This window comes from Gorilla gorilla, chromosome X (assembly GCF_029281585.2).
Source record: "Gorilla gorilla gorilla isolate KB3781 chromosome X, NHGRI_mGorGor1-v2.1_pri, whole genome shotgun sequence".
In the NCBI taxonomy this organism is placed as follows: domain Eukaryota; kingdom Metazoa; phylum Chordata; class Mammalia; order Primates; family Hominidae; genus Gorilla; species Gorilla gorilla.
The window spans coordinates 25,172,722-25,196,275 of NC_073247.2; the positions used below are offsets into that span (position 1 = coordinate 25,172,722).

Below are 23,554 nucleotides of genomic sequence, written 5' to 3' on the forward strand. Positions count from 1 at the left end.
CTTGTGCATTGCAGGATGTTCAGCAGTATCCTGGCCTCTATCCACTAGATGCCAGTAAAACACCTTCTCCCAGTTGTGACAACCAAAATGTCTCCAGACATTGCCAAATATCCCCTAGGGGGCAAAACTGACCCTAGTTGAGAATCACTCGTCTACATGTTCTAGATCCCCTCCACTAATCGCACACTGACTTCAAGTGCAGGATTTTGTCTTCTTTATCCTTGTTTCTGTCCAACGCTTGGTACATTAAGATAATCACTCTTAATTGAAAAAAAAAAAACTATAGTTACTTGCATTAAAATGGCGTTTTGTAGTTAAAAGTCTGGAGTAACTGTATACCTGTATCCATCTGGGTATAGTCATGAAGACAAAGACATTAAAAGTAGTACCAAAATCAAGGGTTTAATATAGAAATTAGGCTTTATATGAATGTGGGGGAGTAACTGGGGAGATTAAGGTCTAAAAGGCAATAGTCAAAGGATGGGACTTAACATGAAGTTCTGAGTAGAAAACCAAGTGTTCACAGAAAAATCTGAGAAGTCACCAGGTCTAGGCACCAAAGTAAGATCATAAAGTGGGAGTCCACAGAAAGGTCTAGCCACCGTGTCTAACAAAGCAGCCTCTTCTGAACCCAGTGATTCCCAAAAGTAATAGCCTCTGCTTCCTTTCTGCTTTCCAGATCTTCCAAGTTTCTCTTACTGAAAAATCCTAACCTGCAACCAATTCAGAAGAGAATTCTGGGAAATGTAGTTCTTCCCAGCGTTAGGCAGATGCCTAAGGAGTGGTGGTGCCAGATAAACAACAGATAATCCCATACAATAACCACTTTGGCACCAAGTGTGTGGATATATATAGAGAGAGAAGTTGAAGCACAATAAAGATCTAGAGAATTTGGCAGTCAGGATCATCCAAGTTAGTAAACAAGCAAATGCTTGATGTGATTTGTCACTGATGCTGTTATTATTGTTTTGAGTTTAGTAGTGGGTTCATCCCCTAATCACCTGACCCATCCAGTCTCAACATTCACCTTGCACCCTGAACAGATGGCAAATGATATTAATAATCAAACAGCTCATACTCCAGATGGAAGATGTTCACCTTCATGCTTCTTAGAATTTTGTGTGTCTTTCGAGCACTCTAGCTAGAGCAGAATTGACAGAAACTGCTGTGAAAGAATTTCCATATGCAAGGCATTGCTTCTCTTATGAGGAATTGAAATATCACAGCCATATTATCCATTTCTAAACTACTCTCTAAGGCTACAGATGACATTAAATGAAAACATTTCTGCTTGATAGATTTTGAACAGAAAGCCAAACAACTATTTTTAAACAATTACTTCTAGTCCATTTAAAATGTGGTGCTGTAGGTGAGGTATGATCCAAAGAAGAGTGAAATATATATTTCACTACAGAAAATTCTATTCAAAATATATATTGAAAAGACAAAGACTTCAGAGTTTGCATGGCCCACAGAGCCTAAAAAGTTGACTATCTAGCCCTTTACAGAAAATGTTTGCTGACTCCTGGGCTAGAGGGAGAACAGCAGGAGTTAAGGTCTGAGAGGTAAAGGGGATGTTACAAGGACTTATGAGGAGAACCACTGGAGAGTTTTCAGCTGAAGATGACCTGATTTGACTGGAAATTTAACAGAATCCATTTATTTGCTATGTTGAAAATAGACACTATTGTTGGGAGGACAGGTCTAGAAGCCAGCAGACCATGTAGATGACTACTGCAATAATTCTGGTGGGAATTATCCTGATGAGCCACCAAGGGGTGGCTCAGACCAGCAAGTAGTGTTGGAGATGGCAAGAAGTTATTAGGTTCTGGTTTGAAGCTTGAACTGATTCTATTTCCTGGTTTGAAGCTTGAACTGATTCTATTTCCTGATACTAGATATATTGCTTAGCCCCACATAGGTGTAGGGGAGGCTAGAATATGCAGACTTTCCACGTACACATTTATGACCAGCCAAAACAGGGGTTCTCAAGTAGGGTTGATTTACTCATCCAGGAGACACTTGGCAATGTCTTGAGACATTTTTGGTGTCACAGTTCAGGGGCGGGGTGCTACTGGCATCTAGTGGGTAAAGGCCATGTAGGCTGCTAAACATCCTGAAATGCAAAGCTCAGTTCCCAAGAACAAATAATTATCTAGCCCCAAGTATCAATATTCCTGCAGGTAAGCAACCTTGAACTAAAGAAAGATCCACCATTATGAGAAGAAATAAAGAATGGGTTTTGGTGGTAACTAGGAGTTGTATAGCCCAACTCAACTCCCTATGCCGCCACCCCAGCCATTTACAGGCTGTGGCAACATCAGTTCCAAGATTTCTGCTCATACCACAACTGAGTTCTGTTTGTTCTCCCCTGCCCATACATTTTCCCCACTACTGGGGGTGAAGTCTGTCATGAATAAGAGGCCCTACTGGCATTTTTAAATGCATGAGGCTTGTAAAAATAACATGTGTGATCAAGGCAATGAAGGTGATGTTGTATAATGATAGCTAAATGGTACAAAGCACCACAGTGCAGGTATTAATTTGTTTTAAGAGATTTATGAAGAGAATATTCCATTAATTAGAATTTTAAGACTTAAAAACAGATGTTTGGTAATTACTATAGATTTACAGGGATTTTGCTTTCCTTGCTAAACCCAAATGAATAGAATATGAGTTCAAATACCCTAATGTTATACAAATACTCCTTAGTCTTTTGCTATGGGTGTTAACTGATAAGATCAAAATTTATTTGGTAAAATATTTGAATATATCTAATATGTATTGACTTTTCATTTAACTAGCTTTATTATTTTGAATTGTAAACAGATACATAAATGAAAAAAAGTCTTTATATTCTAAAATTTTTGTCTATTCCATTTGTTTTCCTTGCAAATAAGTATGCACTTTCTTATAAGATTCTTAACAGGGTGAATCTAATTTTCACACTATGTGGCTGCTCACGAGCTTAATACTTGGCCAAAAAAATGGACGGTGTTTCAAAAATAGAATACCTCAGTTATTGAGTGACATTGTTAAGCTTAGGTTTGCCCTAATTTTATATAAATCCAGTATGCAAAAATAAGCCATACGGTAAATAAGCAAGGAAATGACTTTTCAAGTTACAAAATACTTTTTTCATATTACCATTCACTTAAGCCTTTACTTTATACATATATACATTCAATGTAGGAAGATTCAGCCAAGTATTATTCTAGGTACTGGGGATATCAAAATATGTCAGAACGGGCCCCTGCACTTGAAAGTTACACGAAAGAGGCAGACATGTAAATAGTTGAATTTAATATGATGCAGTAGATTCCATTATGGAGACATGTACTACAGGAGGTAAGGAGGAACCCATGGCTCAGGATCAGGGGTCAAGAAAAGGCATTCTGAATGGAATAATGGCAGAGTAGAATCTTAAAAGACTTGAAGGAGTTTACCAGGTAAAAAGAGGTGAGGATTATTCTATATAAAGGGAAGCAGTTTATAGTCAAAGGTCATGTAATCCTATGAGAGAAGTAGGTGTAAGGCAGGACATGGGGGTCCTTGAATGTCACACAAAGGAGCTTGGGAGTGGTCATTAAGGAGATGAGAAACTGTTGAAAAGTATTAAGTCTTGAAATGGAAGCAATGGTCCAACGGCATCTATTCCACTAAAGTAGAAGGCAGGGATAGCTCCATAATCTGCGTAGCACAGTGCAAAATTAAAATGTAGGTCCCTTGTTTAAAAATTATTATGAATGTCAACATGGCTATAGCAGAGCATTAAGCCAAGCACAGGACCCTTCTAAGCACTGGGCACTGTGTGACTGTATAGTATGCATACTCACGAAGCTGCCCCTGTCAGAAGGTCTCAGGGCAGGGGTTGAAAGAAGACAATAAAACCCTTATTTGCATGTGTCTACTCCCTGGTTGGGAAGAAAAATCTTAAATATATCAACCAGCTAGAGATTAGTCTCAAGGCAACATACTAGCCACATTATAGTCCTATACCCACAAATTCAGAAAATGGCCAAATGTCCTATCTCTTCATTTTAAAGATGAGGAAATTGAAGAACAAAAAAAAATTGAGGGACTGTCCCAACCTCACACATCTAGGTTATAGTAAAGATGTGAATTCAACCAAAGCCTTTCAGATTCTAGCCCAGTGATTTCCTCTGTTCCTCTGCAATATCCAGTCTATTTAAAGTGAGTAGAACAGGATGGAAGTTCTTTGAGGGGAAAGATTGATCCAGAGGCTGCAGAAAGGACTACAATTGGTAAAGAGAGAGTTATCTGCCAGGAGACAACTGCTGTCCTCTCCCTTCCCCCAGGGAGCACGACTTTTCTGTGTCCTTACTTAGAATTAAGAGGATCACTACAAACACAATTATTGAGTAATGATTAGGAACCAGGCAATGTACTCTAGAGAATAGGGCTACAGAGTTAATTTTGACATGCTCCCAGGAGCTCACCCCTCTGGTGAGCAAAGATAATAGTGGAAATCAGCTATCAAAATCCAGAGTCCTTGGGCATCTATCCTTTAATATGAATGGGAAGCAATATTAAAGAAAATAATAAAAAGAAAAATGGAAATTAATACCTAAAACCAATAGGTAACTAGAAAGTCTTTTTCAGAATAGGAGAATCATGGATGATTTGCACATCGCCTTGTATGTCTCAGCAGCGTTACCATCAATACCTTCACCAACTCTGGAGACTTCAGGCTAAACTGAACCCCAATAAACCTTTGTACATATCTCAAAAATATGCCTCCTATTATACTCTATTTCGTTATTTATGCCCCCTTCAAAAAAAGCAACAACAAATCTGAGGTGTCCAAAGTTTAGAAGTATATCTTAATTATGTGCTTCCAGAGCCAAGTCCAGTGCCTGCCCTATAATAGGAGCTTCTTTATTCAACATTACTGCCGATGGTCAGTAAATTGAATGGATTGACAGATGAGGTCAGTGTAACTGGGGGCACCCTCCAAGTGGAGGGCCTGGGTACAGAGAGAAGCTTTCAAGTGCATCAAGGTGAGAGAAGCAGGGTCAGCCACATCCAAGAGATACTTCTGCCATTTCACTCTTCTTTTATCCTTCTGCCAATTTCTTCACTTAAGAAAGTAACAAAAAAAAAAAAAAGTAGATATCAAGTCCTTTACCTAGGCTTAATTCTTATATATACTCCTACACACAGTTTTACCTCTCATTGATCATTTTAAATTGAAATAATTAAACTACCTTATAGGACACGGGCTCACTTTTCTAACCAGGTCAAGTTTTGATTGCATTCATTCACAATCTTTACCTGTGCATAAGCCTGCTCTAATATTTATTTGTAGAGATCATCTTTCTTTCTTAAGTTTATTTTGTCATAGAGTTGTATATAGTTATGAGTACATTCAACTCTGTGGAATGCAGATATTATAGAAAAGGTTAAGTATAAATCACTTTATATGGAGTACATCATGAATTAGGTGAGCTTGGATTTACTAGCAACTGGAAGATCCTTCTGTAAAGTAAAAAAAAAAAAACCCATCGGTCAATAAACAAGGATTTATCAATAATTTTTTGAGCACGCATTAGATTACTCAGTTATGAATCCAATTTCAAAGAAATCATCCACTGATTTATTGCTTTTATATGGTTCAGATACTTATTTTGAAAGGAAGCACACTTGTGTTTGGTTTTATAACAGAGGAGAGATAGGCTGATGAGTAAATGTGATTCTCTGAAATGGTACCCCTGAGAATGTCATCGGGTACGACATTGGTTTCCTGCTAATGTATCATTACTGAGATGAAGTCAAGATGTTTATTTTTCAAGCAGAAGTTACATTCTCTATCAATATGACATTACATTATAGTGCTGCTAGTTCTTCAGGGATATGATTGATGCCTATAGTAGGGTGGATATTGGAGCCTTAGGCAGTGATGCTGTATCTCAAGTGACTAAGATAAGATACAGGCAGCTCACTGCACAGAGAGCCACTAGCCAGTTTACCTAGCATGACTTACAGAGCAGTTTTCACCAACACTGTACTTAGACTGGCATTTTTAGTCCTACTTTTAAATTTGAAAAGCCAGCCAGTGGTCAATCAGGAACACATTCAATCCCATATATTTGTAATATTTATCTTACTTTATGCCAGGAATTCTAGGTTTAGATAACCAGCTATTGAAAGTGTAATATTTGGCACAATGATGACTCAAATAGCCTGTTCCAGTTACCGTGCTGAATAAACCACTTCAAACTTATTGGCACAAAACAACCATCTTACTATGCTCAGGAATTTGTAAAAGGCAGAGTAGGAATGACTTGTCTCTACTACATGATGTCTGACATATTAGCTCGGACGATTCAAAGACACATGGTTATTTGACAGCTAGGAGTTAGTCATCTGTAGACTTGTTTGTTCACATGTCTGGTGCCTAGGCTAGGAAAACTCTAAGACTAAGACTGCTCATCAGAGTGCCTACACATAGTCTTTCCATGTGGCTTGACTTCCTCACAGCATGGCAGCCTCAGGGTAGTTGGATTTTTTATATGGTGTCCCAAGACTCCAGGCCCAAGTGCACCAGTGAACATGGCAGGGCTGCATTGCCTTTTATGAACTAACATTGGAAGTCGTACAGTGTCATCTTCACTGCATTCTATTACTTACAAGCAAACATAAGCCTGCCCAGATTCAAAGGGAGGGGACATAGACCCCTAACTCTCAGTAGGAAGAGCTTCAAAGTCACAATGAAGAAACCATGTGAATGGGACATATTGTTGTGGCCATCTTTGACATATACATTTTGCCACAGTCCACCCTCTTCCCACAACAATTCACATCCCTCCCACGTGCAAAATATGCTCACTCCCTTTTCCAAGACCACCAATATTAAATGCACACCTACAGGAATAGTAAAATAGAAAGCTGTTTTTTGTTATTGGTGTTGTATTTTATTTTCTGGGTAAGGGGAAATAATTAATGACCTATAAAAGACTTCAATAGGTGAAACATTGATTACAGGTATTGAACTAAAATGCAGCTCAACCTGAAGAATAGGAGAAGATACTTTCAAACTCTTCATCCAATAAGGGATCAATATCAAAAATATACAAGGAGCTCAAACAACTCAACAGCAAAAAATCCAAATAATCCAATTTAAAAATGGAAAGAGTATCTGAATAGACATTTCTCAAAAGAAGACATACAAATGACCAACAGGTATATGAAAGAATGCTGAACATCACTAGTCATCAGAGAAAAGCAAATCAAAATCACAATGAGATATCATCTCACCCCAGTTAGAATAGCTATTATCAAAAAGACAAAAAATAACAAATGCTAGCAAAAATACAGAAGAAAGGGAACTCTTATATACTGTTGGTGGGAATGTACATTAATACAGCCATTATGGAAAACAGTATAGCTCAAAAGGCTAAAAATAGAAATACCATATAATCCAGCAATCCCAATACTGGCTCTATATCCAAAGGAAAGGAAAACAGTATGTTAAAGAGATATCTGCACTCCCATATTTACTGCAGCACTATTTACAAAAGACAAGACATAAAATCAACATACATATCCATCAACAGATAAATGGATAAAGAAAATGTAGTGTTCATACATAACGGAGTACTATTCAGTCTTAAAAAAATCAAATCGTGTCATTTATAGTATGGATGAGTCTGGAGGACATTATGTTAAGGGAAATAAGTCAGGCAGAAAAAGAGAAATACTACAATTTCTCATTTTTGGGAGCTGAAAAAGTAGATCTCATAGAGGTAGAGGGTAGAATAGTGGTTACTAGAGGAAGAGAAGGGTAGAAAGGAGTGAGGAATAGGGACAGTTTGATTAACAGATACAGAAGTACAGCTACATAAGAAGAACAAGTTTCAGTATTCTATAGCACTACAGTAAACAATAATTTATTGTATTTTTTTCAAAGAGCTAGAAGAGAGGATTTTGAATGTTATCAACACAACAAAGTGATTAAGTTTTGAGGTGATTTATATACTAATTAACTTGATTTGATCATTACACATTGTACACGTGTATTGAAATACCACCCTTACCTCATAAACATGTACAATTATGTGTCCATTAAAATATATTTAAAAATTTAAATGTAGCTCAAAACTCAGGATCTCATCATTTAAGTCAAATGAAGCATCTCAGGTTAAGCATTTTGGGTACAGTTAAAAATGAAAACCTGGGAACTAAAGAGACAAGGTATCTGCTCCACTTACTCAACAGACAATATGGAGATATACAGAGGATAACTGTTATAGACTCTTCCATTCAAAAATAGGGGGAACAAGAGGCACAGAGCAGTCACTAGTTAACAGGAATTCTGAGACCTAGAAAGGTCCATGTTGGAAGATCCCTGTTTGGGGGATATATTCCTTGGTTGTCCTCTCTAGTTTTTGGGTCTGCTCTCTGGACTCTTATTCTGCTATTTGAAACATCTTTCTTTTTCTATAAGAAGGGGCACTTGTTTGCCACTGAGTAACCTTTTTAGTCTATTTATTGTCTTTAAAAGATTAGGAGTCTAAAGACCTCCTTTCATTTTATACTATCTTTGTTGTTTTCAGTCCAAACATACAATTCCTTAAAAACTGTTGGGGGCAGGGCTGGGCATGTTGGCTCATGTCTGTCATTCCAGCATTTTGGGAGACCAAGATAGGAGGATTGCTTGAGTCCAGGAGTTTGGGACCAGCCTGGACAATATAGTGAGACCCCCACCTCTACAAAAAAATTAGCCAGACATGGTGGCACATGACCCGTCCACCTTGGGAGGCTAAGGCAGGAGGATCACTTGAGTCTGGGTAGTCAAGGCTGCAGTGAGCTGTGATCATGGCACTGCACTTCCAGCCTTGGTGACAGAGTGTGACCCTGTCTCAAAAAAAAAAATACTGTTGGGGCTTATATATAAATTTATAATCCACTTCATTAGACAAAAGCTATACTCACAAATATTTTCAAGATAAACCCTGTTTTAGTTAGACAGGAGGATTACATTTTAGAGATGCATTGCATAGCATGGTGACTATAGTTAATAATAATGTACATTTCAAAATTGCTAAAAGAATAGATTTTAAGTGTTCTCACCACAAAAAAATGATTAGTATGTGAAGTAATGGATATGTTAATTACCTTGAGTTAATCATTCCACAACAAAACACTACATTATACTCCATAAATATATACAATTATTATTTGTCAATTATAAGCCCTTGTCATCTTAGGCTCCCTGTGAGTATGCTGTGTGGCCCAACACCCTTAATATTCGTAGAAGCTTATTGTTTAGAGGAGACAATCTGTAAGGCATGTTCTTATGATCCTTATAAGACCTATTGCCTGTCTGAAAGAGCTTATCAGGTACTGCTTTAGATATTTCTCAGGTTTTAACAAAGAATCGTACAGTCCCACCCTGTATATGATTTTTTCCCCTGAGGCCTGTTCTGATTTGAGGACCCTTCGCAGGCTGAAAAGACTTATTCTGGATCCTTTACATTTCCTCCAACTTCTACTTGGACACTTAATGGCCTGTTCTTCAGTTCTTTGTCCTCTCTCTGTTTGGTATCAGCAGCTAAAAGCCAAGCAGTATCCTCAGTGCTCTATCTGGAAATCTCCTTAGGTAGATGATGAGGTTTATTAAGTATATTTTCTATTTTCCATGTTACCACAGGAAACAATGTTGGTAAACTTTTCCCCATCCTCCAGCTTTCCACAGCAATTGCCTTTCTTTCCTCCTAGCCTTCCAACAACCTCCTTGAGGGCCTTCCAGCTTCTGCCTGCTGCCTGGTCCCAAAGATAATGCCACAACATTTCAGTTTTTGATACAGCATCAATTATCTGTGTAGCTATCTATTACTGCATAATAAATCATCCAACATCTTAGTGGCTTAAAACGATAACAAGCAGTTCATTATCTCTCACACTTTCTGTGTGTTAAGAATTTGGGAAGATCTCAGCTAGGCAGTTGTGGTTCGGGGTCTCTCCTCTTGGTGCAGTCAGACAGTAGCTGGGGCTGGAACAGCTGGGAGTTGGCCAGGCATCATTCTTTCTTCATGTACTCACAGGGCTTTTCCATGTGATTTCTCCACATGGGCTACTTTGAGTTCTTCATAGCATGGTGGTCTCAGGGCAGTCAGACAGTTGACATGGTGGCTCATGGTTCCAAGCACACCAGGATTGGAGCTTCATCACTTTTTATGACCTAGACTTAGAAGTTACTTAGTGTCACTTCCACCAAATTCTGTTGATTAGGAGCAAGTCACAAGCCCACTTAGACTCAAGTGGAGGGGATACAGACCCCATGTCTCAATGGAAAGAGTGTCAATGATAATACTGTTAAGAAAAAAGCATATGGGATGGGAGATATTGTTGTGGCTATCTTTGGCAAACACAATATAATACAGTCTGTGACTTCTATATGACATATGGAAGCATGCAGAGGAGAAGTGGGAACTGCTTCTCTTCTCTTTGCCTTGCCAACATGCCACTATGCTATCCACAGACCAGTTTGAGAGGGCCCTGCAGAATGAGTGTAGGGGATCCCACCAGCTGACCTAAACCATGGCTACTCCATAAAGCTTCCTTTGGAATACTTAGCTGACATGCAGAATGATACTTATAATTTCATTTTATCCTCAGCATCAGAGCAAAGATTTATTTTGAATCCAAAATTATTTACAAGTATTGCCTTATCTGGGTAAAACTTGAAAAGTATTTAAAAGAATAATTTTAACTGTATTGGCTAATGGCTGATTTTAGCATAAGTCACCTTCAGTATTTTTTGTCTTGTAAACAGTTTGGAGTTGAAAAGACTGCCAGTCATGCATTAAAATATAACCAAGTGTATGCCTCCAGCTGAGATCTCTCTGAGTTACAGACTGTCCACTGCAATCAATCACCTACCCCATGTATCTATTCGAATGTCTCAAGTGCACCTCAGTCGTATTATTTTCCCCAAACTTAATGTGATCCTCTTTTGGTGTCTTCTTTCTCATTGAATGGCATTAATATCCATCTAGTGGTTTAAGCTGGAGGTTAACCTTGACAATTTCCAATCCATCTCTTAGACCTGTTGATTGCCCCTCTATGTCTCCAGTTGGCACATTGCTCTCTACCTATACCACCACCCATTAAATCCAAATCATTATCATCTCTCATCTGGACCATTGCTGTAGCTTTGTAACTTCTTGGATTCACTTTTGCGTTCCTCTAGGCAGTCATCCACATGGCAACCAAAGTGATTTATTTCAATATGCTGATCTGGTTATGTCATGCAATCTCCATTAAAAGCCAGTTATGGCTCCCCTTGGTTCTCAAAATAAAGCTTCATCAGACACTGGTTTACAGGGCCCTATATGATGTAGCCCCTGGTTCATTTCTGAAACATTGTCTCACTCCACACTCCCCCTGTATGCCAGGCCTCAGTTGCATCCCTCAATTGCAGCAAACCCTCCTATCTCAGACATTGCCAAACCCTGCCTTCACCTCTTTAATGCCTCTCATTTTTTAAATCTCTAATGAAATATCACTTCCTAGGGGAAAAGCTTCTCTTATCTGTCAGATTAGACCAGGACCCCATTTAGTAAGCTCTCATAGCATCTTATAATTTTCCTTCAGAGCCCTTATCATAGTTAGTAATTATGTATTCATGTGATGACTTTATTGTTTCCCTTCATCTCAAGGTTGCAAACTCCTTGAAGGCAAGAATCAAATCTATCTTGCTCTCCACTGGATCCCCGGCACATAGCACAGTGCCTGGCATCTCTGCAAGCCTTTTCCAACCACTCAATCTAAAACACTCCCTTCTATGCCACTTGCCTAAGTCTCTTACCTTAATTGTTTATTTTTTTCCAAAGCACCCATCATTATCTGTGTGTGTCTTGTGTGTATATGCATTCGTATATGTATATGTGTGTATATGTATAAATATGTTTGTGTGTGTGTATAATTTGTTTACTTGTTACTGTTTCCCCCTCTAGAATGTAAATTCCAAAAAATCAGAGACTTTTGTATTCTTGTTCATTGCTGTAACTCTACCACGTACCTGGCACATAATAGGTACTCAATAAATATTTGTTAAAAATGTGAGAAATAAGCCAGGCATGGTGGCTCACACCTGTAATCCCAGCACTTTGGGAGGCCGAAGTGGGTGCATCACCGGAAGTCAGGAGTTTGAGACCAGCCTGGCCAAAATGGTAAAACCCCGTCTCTACTAAAAATACAAAAACTAGCTGGACATGGTGGTGGGCACCTGTAATCCCAGCTACTCAGGAGGCTGAAGCAGGAGAATCACTTGAACCCAGGAGGCAGAGGTTGCAGTGAGATGAGATCACACCACTGCACTCCAACCTGGGTGACAAAAGCAAAACTCTGTCTCAAAAAAAAAAACAAAAAACAAAAAACAAAAAACAAAAAGAAGAATGGCAGTTGCTCAATAAATAAATCCTGGAAGTTTCTTCTTTAAAAATCAATGATAAAAATATGCTGCACTGAGAAAGAGATAATACATTGACATGTTTTACTTTTGGAAAAATTGCCTTTCACAATCTGCCCAAAATGACACTTTGACAGTTTTAATTCATTTCAGCACATGTCATTAAGCAACAAGGGGCTATATTTGGTTTAGTTTATTTCAACTTTGTTGTTCTGCAAAGCTCAGTCAGATTCTTCATTCATAATCTTGAATGGAAGCCATTTGGGATTTGATAATGGAAGCCATTTGGGATTTGATAGGGGCAAAAACATACACAAATCAAACCCAGAGACTTTGGAATCAGTTTTAGAATCAGACAGACCTGGATTTGAATCTCAGCTTCAACATTTATTAGCACTGTAACTATAGGAAGCCACATAACTTTTCTTGGCCTCAGTTTCCCCAAGAAATATGTGACTTGAAGGATCAATTCAGTAACAGGACTGACCATGGTTTTAAGTGAATGGTACAGACTCTTAATAAATGCTATCCATTTATTATTCATGTCTATTCCCAAAGTACCCGTGATACAAAGGAGGAAACTGAAGCCCTAACAGTTGAAGAAAATTTCCCAAGGCCATTCCTCTTATATCCAGGTCTGTGATTAAGCATCATTCAACCATCATTTGCTTGGGAGATTTTTTCAGTGAAAACCCACTGTATTTGGACACATATTGCTTCCTAAGACAGACTGGAGAGTCCATTATGTCCCTGCATTGAGTGAGACTCACTACAACCTTCAGTTCCAACTGAGAAATTTCCTGTCCCAACAGAAAGGAGGCTCAGTCCAATAAAAAAATCTGGGTGAGAAATGCGATGGAAAGATTTTTAGGAGTCCTTTTACTTCCTCCTTTCTCAAGAATAAAAGAAAAATAACAAATATAGACTCTGCTAAAATCTTTTCATCTGTAAGTGCCATGTTCTTTAATTATATTGAAATCATTTGCTTATGACAAACAATTCACTACAATGCAACTCCAGTGAGCTTTAGGTCAATTTCCCATCTAGACAAGAATTATTCTAAACACAGGAATGAGCAAATTTTACAATAAGTAAAACTGATGCATAAAATACATAAAATTAGATAATAAATTTCAAGCAAATTGCACAGTGCCATGGCAGTGCTTTATACAGCAGACGGGATTAAGGAGATCTTATCAAAGTGCGATATAAAAATTGCATGTGTTGAAACCTTGACTGGATGATTCATTTTCTCTGAGAATTTAACTAATCAGTGAATAACAAAAGAGGGTCAGCTAGAAGTGCTCATTGCTCAGTTACTAAAGATGGAAGATGATGGATAATTAATTGAGTTTCTGGCTAATCAGAAGAAATGGAGAATATATGCCTAAAATTAATTATTTCCTTACTGGAAGGACCTAACTGAGTCTACCTGTAAATATGCTCAACTCAGCTGTGGCTACAGATTGTTCTTTATTTTAGTTTCAGTTTATCCATGACTCAAGCTCATTTCATATAGGAATCTTGTCATATTACCATAACATTTTATTCTGAACCTGCTCGAAAGGCAATTAGTCATTTATTATAACACAAAAAAATTCAAATTGGTTGCAGTTATGTTTTCAGAATCAAAACCATCTCCTTTGATGTGAATACCATAAAATTCTATATTTAAAAGGCATTGAATGCATCATAATGGTAAATAAGAAGACCCTTAAACTAGCATTCATACCTCCTGCACATAAAACCTTAAATGGATAATTTTCACTCACAACAGGTTTATTTTTGTTGCAGAGAATTTTAAAGAATTGATTAAATTAGCTATAACTATGCTCAGAAGCATAATTTGAAATAGTGTTGAATGAATGAGGAAAGTATTTTCAAGCATAGGGAAAACCCTCTTAAAATTCCCTTTTGTTCATTATTCAGCAAACATTTATTAAGCCCCCACAGTTTGCATGACGATGTACAATATAATGAGATTCTAACCTGACATCCTTCTATTGTAGCTCTGTTAATTGAATGAGTTAATCTTTTTAGCTGTCCATTTCACACTATGTGATGAAAGACTACAGAAATTAAATGAATGAGTCAGTCTGAAAAGACACGTGGACATGTATATTTAAGTTCCCTTTTGTGTGCTAAAAATAGTTTACTACCTACATACCCTTTCTATTTCTTTAGGGGCTTCAGAATTTAAAAGAACATTATCTTACTGAGGCAGTGAACTATATGCTTAATCATGAGTTTCTAAAGGTTTATAGAGGTGAGAGCTGTAATTTGCAAGATTCTGCAGATATGCAAAGGAAAAAAACAGCACAGTAAATTTGAGCAGATAAGGAGAAAGGTATTTTGAGGGGTTGTTTCTTTTTGAATAGTAACTTTAGACTTAAAAATATAGAATAGGTTGTACATTTTAGAGATGGACATCGGAACTCATCTAGACCAGTGGTTTCCAACATTTTACATTAGAGTCACTGGATCTTTAAAAAAAATAGACCCTAAGTTCTCATCCCCAGAGACTGGTCTAGAAAGGGCTGGGAGGGGAGGCAGGCATACATGTATTTGTAAAAGTTCCCCAGCAGCCAGAGCTGAAACCCACAGATCCCAGCTCAGCCTTGACATTATTGGCATGAGGTCCCTGAGGCTTTGAAAGAATAAGTAGCTTGCCTAAGGTCAACACAGCTTATAAGCCTTGGAGCAGGCACAGAACAGAAATATCCAAATTCCCAGAGCGGATCTCTCTTTACTAAACCAACTGGCATCATTTCTACTTCACACTGGTTGAGATCTAATTACCAATTAGTAGTAGTTGGGAAGTCCAAGACTGCCTATAACAAGTCCCCTCCTCCTAATGACCTGTATGTGCTTCCTTTTCTTGCTAAGCACTGAGTAAGTCTTCAGATAGTTATGAGGACACTGATGACACTGTAATAATTAATATATCCAGTTATTCCACATTTTGAAAGGCTTCACTTATTTAAAACTTTTGCATCCATAAAATATTCATATTTTTAAGGCAAAGAAAACAGATTTAATATTTGAATCTGAGTCCCACTTTAAGTCTTCATTATCGAGTTTATATAGCTGAGCACATGGAAGTACTCCGATGTTAGGCTGGATTTTGTTTGCTGACTTCCTTATATGATAATACCTTTAGTTTGGCTCCTTCCGCCAGATTCTGAAAGTTCCATGCAGATAGAGCCCTTGTCCAACTTCATCAATTGTCTCCCAGCACCTAGTACAATGCTTGTCACAGAGGCAACACTCAACAATTAATGGTTGAATTAAAAATCCTTTATTATATTTTGTTAAGAAATGAGACAGAGTGCCTTTAGCCAACTTGTGTAGGATAATCCCATATAAATAAAAGTATGGAAAGATGGCTTTATAAAGTAGTCGTTTTATAGTTACTTTTTAAAGACCTTTGGTCTGATTTTTGTGATATAATGGTCTGATTAAAGGTTACAACTAGGCCGAGGCAGGAAAATCACGTGAGCCCAGGAGTTCAAGACCAGCCTTAGCAACATAGTGGGACCCCGTCTCTACAAAAAGTTAAACAAAAAATTAGCTGGGCATGGTGGCTCATACCTGTAGTCCCAGCTACTCAGGGGTCTGAGGCGGGAGGATCACTTGAGCCCAGGAGGTTGAGACTGCAGTGAGCCGTGATCATGCCAGTTCACCCCAGCCTGGGCAACAGAGTGAGACTGTCTCAAAAAATAATAATAATAAAGGTTATAATTAATTTTTTTATTGGAAGCACTAGGTGCATTCATTAATAAAACCTACTAATGCATCAAGCAAATGAGGTTTCTGTTTTCCCACCTGATTTTCCTAGAGATCAAATTTACCTGGCGAAGGATGACATGGAATATTTGGCAATTATTCACACTTGCTATCTCTCCAGCTCAAATTCCAAGTCATTGCCAGGTTGCAATGGAATGTTCAGCCATGTTTAGGGCTGGCTTCACCAGAGATACTGTATCACAATGGGCAATGTCGATAAATCAAAAGCCTCAAGGACTGTGTTGAACTCGTCTTCATTTTCAGGCTGCATGTATCTCCCACAAAGGGAGGTGGCACCTGGGTACTACACTAATTTAGCTAAATGAGCCACATAGAAGCAAATCTGTTCTGCCTTGCAGGTTCTGCAGCTTCCCCTCAGAGCACGTATACTATAATCTAATCTACCTATTCTGAAGTCCTTGCACCACTCTTTAAACTGTTACCTGCTCTTTCACTCCCCATTTTGCACATGATGAAGTGTAATTAACTGAAATAGCTCTTCTCACCTTCCCTACCTCTCCAGGGATCTGCTGTTGAACTTACAAAACTCATTTAAGTACACAAGGTACAAATTGTCCTTGTTGTACCATTTGAGTTTTACTTAGGTTGTCATTCATATTATAAGTCCTTCATTTAGTATACCTTTTATATGTGGATGAAGACACTACTGACATTCAGTAAGCATTAATGAAATAAAATTAATACCAAGTTTCCTTGTCTTTTGGGAAACATAACCATTATTATTATCTGGCAAGATAAAGAGTTTAGTGCCTCTGGTGACTCAGAGGAGTTGCATGTTATTGTGGAAGGCAGTGATCTAGTTACAGAAGAAGATAATTCAATTGATGGCTGTTTACAGCTAAGTCATTTCAATCCCAGCTTTTCAACCCCACCTTTTCAACCCCACTGTTTGACCCCCTCCTTTGACCCAAACACATACCCAGATCCCATACATTTTTCTCTAAGGCTATTTGTCCTTTACACCAAGGAATAAATACAATTTTTCAGACTTTTATCTAATTTATGTAGAAATAATCATACAAATATCACTGACATCAGCTAAAATGACACATTTAAATATGGTAGAAATGATTCACCAGCCAAATAATCAATGTTAAAAATCAACACGGGAAAAATTAAATTATTAATGAATATTCAATCTCTGCTATATAAATGAGATGAACTAGAGGGCTGGAGGGGAACAGGTATATATATAAGGGGCTCACCTTAGATGTAACATCAACATTAAACCTAATGTTAATGGGGGAATTGCGCTGTGAATGAACCACAATACTATAGGTTCCTTAGGGCCAGGCACACAGCACAGGCTCAGTAAATGTTTTCTGAATGAATCAATGAATGAATGAATGGTCCTCTTCATAGACTTACAGTGTAACACTGGGATTTGGAGAACTGCTTTAAAATCTCTATTCATATCTAGGGATTAATAAACTAGATTTTGGGAAAGTCAGTACTGAATATAATGTAGGTGTTTCTGTTTGTTAATTAATTAAAATGACCACAAAGTCATTATTCTTACCCTTAATTTCTCAGTCTGAAAAGTTAATGAACTGTATCTGTTCCATGAATAATTGAGTTGAACTTGAAAGAGAACTCGCTATTCCAAAAGCCTCCCACACCACCAGTTAACTGTGATTTATCCTTTTACTTCTAAAGAATTTTAAGCATCTTCCATCTAACTTGACTGACAACCAATCTGTGCTTCCTCTGTCTTTATTCTGTCAGGAAGAAGACGTTACTCGTGAAAGTCGTTTTAATTTTAGCGGTTATGGGATGGGTCACTGCCTCCAAGTGAAAGATGGAACAGCTGTCAAGGCCACACCTGCCAACCCACTCCCACAACCGCCAAAAGATGCAGATGCTATCAAGAAGAAGTTTGTGGACCGGGCAAAAAGGATTGACACGATATCTCGAGCTGCCTTCCCATTGGCCTTCCTCATTTTCAACATCTTTTACTGGATTACATACAAGATCATTCGGCATGAAGATGTCCACAAGAAATAGATGTGCCCTACAGACCCTGGGACCTTCTTGCCTCAGTGTTGTGCTTGTAAATACACAGTGAAATTGTCTTTATATCACTTTGACAGAGCAGAAGATTGAGGGAGGGGGGAGGGAGGGTCATGGGGGTGGGTTTCCTGGCACCTACATGAAAAAAAGACAAGTTATATGGGTGATGAAGAAAACTGCACAAAATTAAGGGGTTGCAGAATCACGGGAGCATAATAATTCCCTTCCATGATCTTTAGCATTGTTCTTTCAGTCAGACATGATATGCGGGATCAAGTTCTTAAGGGCTGTTTGCCTTTTGGTCCCTTTGGTTTGGTTTGGCTTTGACTAATTCTGGTACTGAAAAGTTAGCTACACACACACACACACACACACACAAACTTCAAAAATGCTTAACCATCTGACCATAGTGACTAGCCTACAGTGAGTCAAGGACCAAACTTTTTCAGGAAAATGCTGCCTCGTTTTTAAAACAAGCCTCCTAAGCTATGTTCTTTACAATGTCTGTAATTAGTGTTTCACTTGAGAAAGCCTTTTGTGGGTCGTAAATTATTTCTACTTATCCAGTAAATAACAATGACAAAATAAACACCAATGACAGAAAACTTTCTACTTTACTGTCCATATAGGTGTGCATTTTAATATTTTTCTTTCCAAGATAAAATTTTGAAACTTAAATTGTGTATTGTGTAATTAATTTGATAGTGTACCCTCTTAATAAATGCCCACTTTATTTTATATCCAAGTTAGTGCACTATATATATATTTTTGCTTTGGCTATATTTACACGTGACTTTAATCGCCCAACTGTGACTAGTCATTGCAGCTACTCAGCTACAGTATTTATGGAGATGGTGTGTCCTGAACAGTGTAGCTCAGGTCAGCTTGAACTTTCCATTTCTGCTCTCATTGTAGGTGTAACTACTAGTCCTAATGTCAACTGACCCATGATTTCTACTGTCAGTCAATATAAGTGAACATTGTTTTAAATATCCTTAACTAACTTAAAGAATTTTAAAATTGTACTGTGATTTTCATAACCCGTTGCCTTTTTGGTACCAGAGCTACATGGTTTGAATTCTGGCTACATGTTTTAAGTAAGAAAAAAAAAGACGTATTTTTGCTTACTCAGATAAAAGACAACCTGTAAAAATATAATAATTAAATTTTACATGTGCTGTACAAGGGGTTATTTTAAAAAGCATTTGTTCAATTTCAATAAAGCTAAGTGTGCCGCAAACTTCTCTAGAGGCTTTCGTTTTCATTTTTGAATTAAAATGTAGATATTTACTTTATCTCATTTTTTTATTTGAAAATTTTTCTTATTATACTTTAAGTTCTGGGATACATTTGCAGAACGTGCAGGTTTGTTACATAGGTATACACGTGCCATGGTGGTTTTCTGCACCCATCAACCCATCATCTACACTAGGCATTTCTCCTAACGCTATCCTTCCCCTAGCCCCCGACCCCCCCGACAGGCCCTGGTGTGTGATGTTCCCCTCCCTGACTCCATGTGTTCTCATTGTTCGACTCCCACTTATGAGTGAGAACATGCGGTGTTTGTTTTTCTGTTCCTGTGTTACTTTGCTGAGAATGGTGGTTTCCAGCTTCATCCATATCCCTGCAAAGGACATGAACTCATCCTTTTTTATGGCTGCATAGTATTCCATGGTGTATATGTGCCACATTTTCTTTATCCAGTCTATCATTGATGGGCATTTGGGTTAGTTCCAAGTCTTGGCTATTGTAAATAGTGCTGCAATAAATATATGTGTGCATGTATCTTTATAGCAGAATGATTTATAATCCTTTGGGTATATACCAGTAATGGGATGGCTGGGTCAAATGGTATTTCTGGTTCTAGATCCTTGAGGAATTGCCACACTGACTTCCACAATGGTTGAACTAATTTACACTCCCACCAACAATGTAAAAGCATTCCTTTCTCTCCACATCTTCTCCAGCACCTGTTGTTTCCTGACTTTTTAATGATCGCTATTTTAACTGGTGTGAGATGGTATCCCATTGTGATTTTGATCTGCATTTCTCTAATGACCAGTGATGATGAGCTTTTTTTCATGTTTGTTGACCACATAAATATCTTCTTTTGAGAAGTGTCTGTTCATATCCTTTGCCCACTTTTTGATGGGGTTGATTTTTTCTTGTAAATTTGTTTAAGTTATTTGTAGATTCTGGATATTAGCCCTTTGTCAGATGGCTAGATTGCAAAAATTTTCTCCCATTCTGTAGGTTGCCTGTTGATTCTGATGATATTTTCTTTTGCTGTGCAGAAGCTCTTTAGTTTAATTAGATCCCGTTTGTCAATTTTGGCTTTTGTTGCCATTGCTTTTGGTGTTTTAGTCATGAAGTCTTTGCCCATGCCTATGTCCTGAATGGTATCGCCTAGATTTTCTTCTAGGGCTTTTATGGTTTTAGGTCTTACGTTTAAGTCTTTAATCCATCTTAATTTTTTTATAAGGTGTAAAGAAGGGGTCCAGTTTCAGTTTTCTGCAAGTGGCTAGCCAGTTTTCCCAACACCAATTATTAAGTAGAGAATCCTTTCCCCATTTCTTGTTTTTGGCAGGTTTGTCAAAGATCAGATGGTTGTAGATGTGTGGTATTATTTCTGAGGGCTCTATTCTGTTCCATTGGTCTAGATCTCTGTTTTGGTACCAGTACCATGCTGTTATGGTTACTGTAGCCTTGTAGTATAGTTTGAAGTCAGGTAGCATGATGCCTCCAGCTTTGTTCTTTTTGCTTAGGATTGTCTTGGCTATATGGGCTCTTTTTTGGTTCCATATGAAATTTAAAGTAGCTTTTTCTAATTCTGTGAAGAAAGTCATTGGTAGCTTGATGGATAGTACTGAATCTATGAATTACTTTGGGCAGTATGGCCATTTTCATGATATTGACTCTTTCAATCAATGAGCATGGAATGTTTTTCCATTTGTGTCCTCTCTCATTTCCTTGAGCAGTGGTTTGTAGTTCTCCTTGAAGAGGTCCTTCACATCCCTTGTAAGTTGGATTCCTAGGTATCTTGTTCTCTTTGTAGCAATTGTCAATGGGAGTTAATTCATCATTTGACTCTCTGTTTATCTATTATTGATGTATAGGAATGCTTGTGATTTTTGCACATTGATTTTGTATCCTGAGATTTTGCTGAAGTTGCTTATCAGCATAAGGAGATTTTGGGCTGAGACAGTGGGGTTTTCTAAATACACAATCATGTCATCTGCAAACAGAGACAATTTGACTTCCTCTCTTCCTGTTTGAATACCCGTTATTTCTTTCTCTTGCCTGATTGCCTTGGCCAGAACTTCCAATACTATGTTGAATAGGACCCATGGTTTTATTTTTTAATTAAACATTTTAACATGTTTATTTTGAGAAATGAGTATAAAGTATTTTAATATTCTTTTATGTATATCTACTGTATTTCAAAAAAATGTTTAAAATAAATACCAGAAGGCAATAATTTGCCTGAAGACCTGTCTCATCAAAAAGAGAAACTGAAATTTTAACCAAACAATTTTACCTTTAGAGCACGTGTCCTGTTAAAGTAAATGGAGACCAGGCCTGAAGAATCCTTGGGAAGACAAAGCCAGTTAGTCCTCATAAATGACCTTAACCTTGCTTGATTTGCAAACATAAACAAAAGTTAACTTGGACTATTTCTTATAAATGCCTATGTTAGAGAAACAAAATGAAACTTAAGGGTAACCATTCAGAAGCCACCAATTAACTTATATAACTTTACAATTTGGTATGTTTTTGCAGTGACTGGTACTGGTTTTTCCTTTCCCTATTTAGTGCTTCCTTCAGGAGCTCTGGTAAGGCAGGCCTGGTGGTGACAAAATCTCTCAGCATTTGCTTGTCTGTAAAGGATTTTATTTCTCCTTCACTTATGAAGCTTAGTTTGGCTGGATACGAAATTCTGGGTTGAAAATTCTTTTCTTTAAGCATGCTGAATATTGGCCCCCACTCTCTTCTGGTTTGTAGGGTTTCTTTAGAGAGATCCACTGTTAGTCTGATGGGCTTCCCTTTGTGGGTAACCCAACCTTTCTCTCTGGCTGCCCTTAACATTTTTTCCTTCATTTCAACCTTGGTGAATCTGATGATTATGTGTCTTGGGGTTGCTCTTCTCGAGGAGTATCTTTGTGGTGTTCTCTGTATTTCCTGAATTTGAATGTTGGCCTGTCATGCTAGATTGGGGAAGCTCTCCTGGATGATATCCTGAAGAGTGTTTTCCAACTTGGTTCCATTCTCCCCATCAATTTCAGGTACACCAATCAAACGTAGATTTGGTGTTTTCACATAGTCCCATATTTCTTGGAGGCTTTGTTCGGTTTTTTTTTTTTTTGCATTCTTTTTTCTCTAATCTTTTTGACACCCTTTATTTCATTAAGTTGATCTTCAATCTCTGATATCCTTTCTTCTACTTGATCGCTTTGGCTATTGATGCTTGTGTATACTTCACGAAGTTCTCATGCTGTGTTTTTCAGCTCCATCAGGTCATTTATGTTCTTCTCTAAACTGGTTATTCTAGTTAGCAATTCCTCTAACCTTTTTTTCAAGGCTCTTAGCTTCCTTGCATTGGGTTAGAACATGCTCCTTTAGCTCAGAGGAGTTTGTTATTACCCGCCTTCTGAAGCCTACTTCTGTCAATTCATCAAACTCATTCTCTCTCCAGTTTTGTTCCCTTGCTGGCAAGGAGTTGTGATCCTTTGGCAGAGAAGAGGCATTCTGTTTTTCGGAATTTTCAGCCTTTTTGCACTGTTTTTTCCTCATCTTCATGGATTTATCTACCTTTGGTCTTTGATGTTGGTGTCCTTCGGATGGGGTTTCTGTGTGGATGTCCTTTTTGTTGATGTTGATGCTATTCCTTTTTGTTTGTTAGTCGTCCTTCTAACAGTCAGGACCCTCTGCTGCAGGTCTGCTGGAGTTTCCTGGAGGTCCACTCCAGACCCTGTTTGCCTGGGTATCACCAGCAGAGGCTGCAGAACAGCAAAGACTGCTGCCTGTTCCTTCCTCTGGAAGCTTCGTCCCAGAGGGGCACCTGCCAGATGCCAGCCGGAGCTCTCCTGCATGAGGTGTCTGTTGACCCCTGCTGGGAGGTATCTCCCAGTCAGGAGGCACGGAGGTCAGGGAACCACTTGAGGAGGCAGTCTGTCGCTTAGCAGAGCTAGAGTGCTGTGCTGGGAGATCTGCTGCTCTCTTCAGAGCTGGCAGGCAGGAAGATTTAAGTCTGCTGAAGCTGTGCCCATAGCCGCCCCTTCTCCCAGGCGCTGTGTCCCAGGG

At 38.2% G+C, this 23,554-nt stretch overlaps 2 protein-coding genes across 5 annotated transcripts in view; one reads left to right on the forward strand and one right to left on the reverse strand.

Moving 5' to 3' along the window:
* GLRA2 (glycine receptor alpha 2) overlaps nucleotides 1–19,492 on the forward strand; it is a 321,026-nt gene extending 301,534 nt beyond the window's left edge. For 3 of the 4 annotated variants that reach the window (XM_063703004.1, XM_004063827.4, XM_004063828.4), the window contains one exon: nucleotides 17,969–19,486. In XM_063703004.1, the coding sequence (XP_063559074.1) occupies nucleotides 17,969–18,247 (279 nt within the window). In that variant the 3' untranslated portion in view covers nucleotides 18,248–19,486. Of the gene's footprint in view, nucleotides 1–17,968 lie in introns of all 4 variants that reach the window. The other variant, XM_063703005.1, reaches the window with a different exon arrangement.
* The window catches only part of FANCB (FA complementation group B), a 197,886-nt gene that overhangs the window by 23,979 nt on the left and 150,353 nt on the right, over nucleotides 1–23,554 (reverse strand). The gene's annotated exons all lie outside the window — the stretch shown is intronic.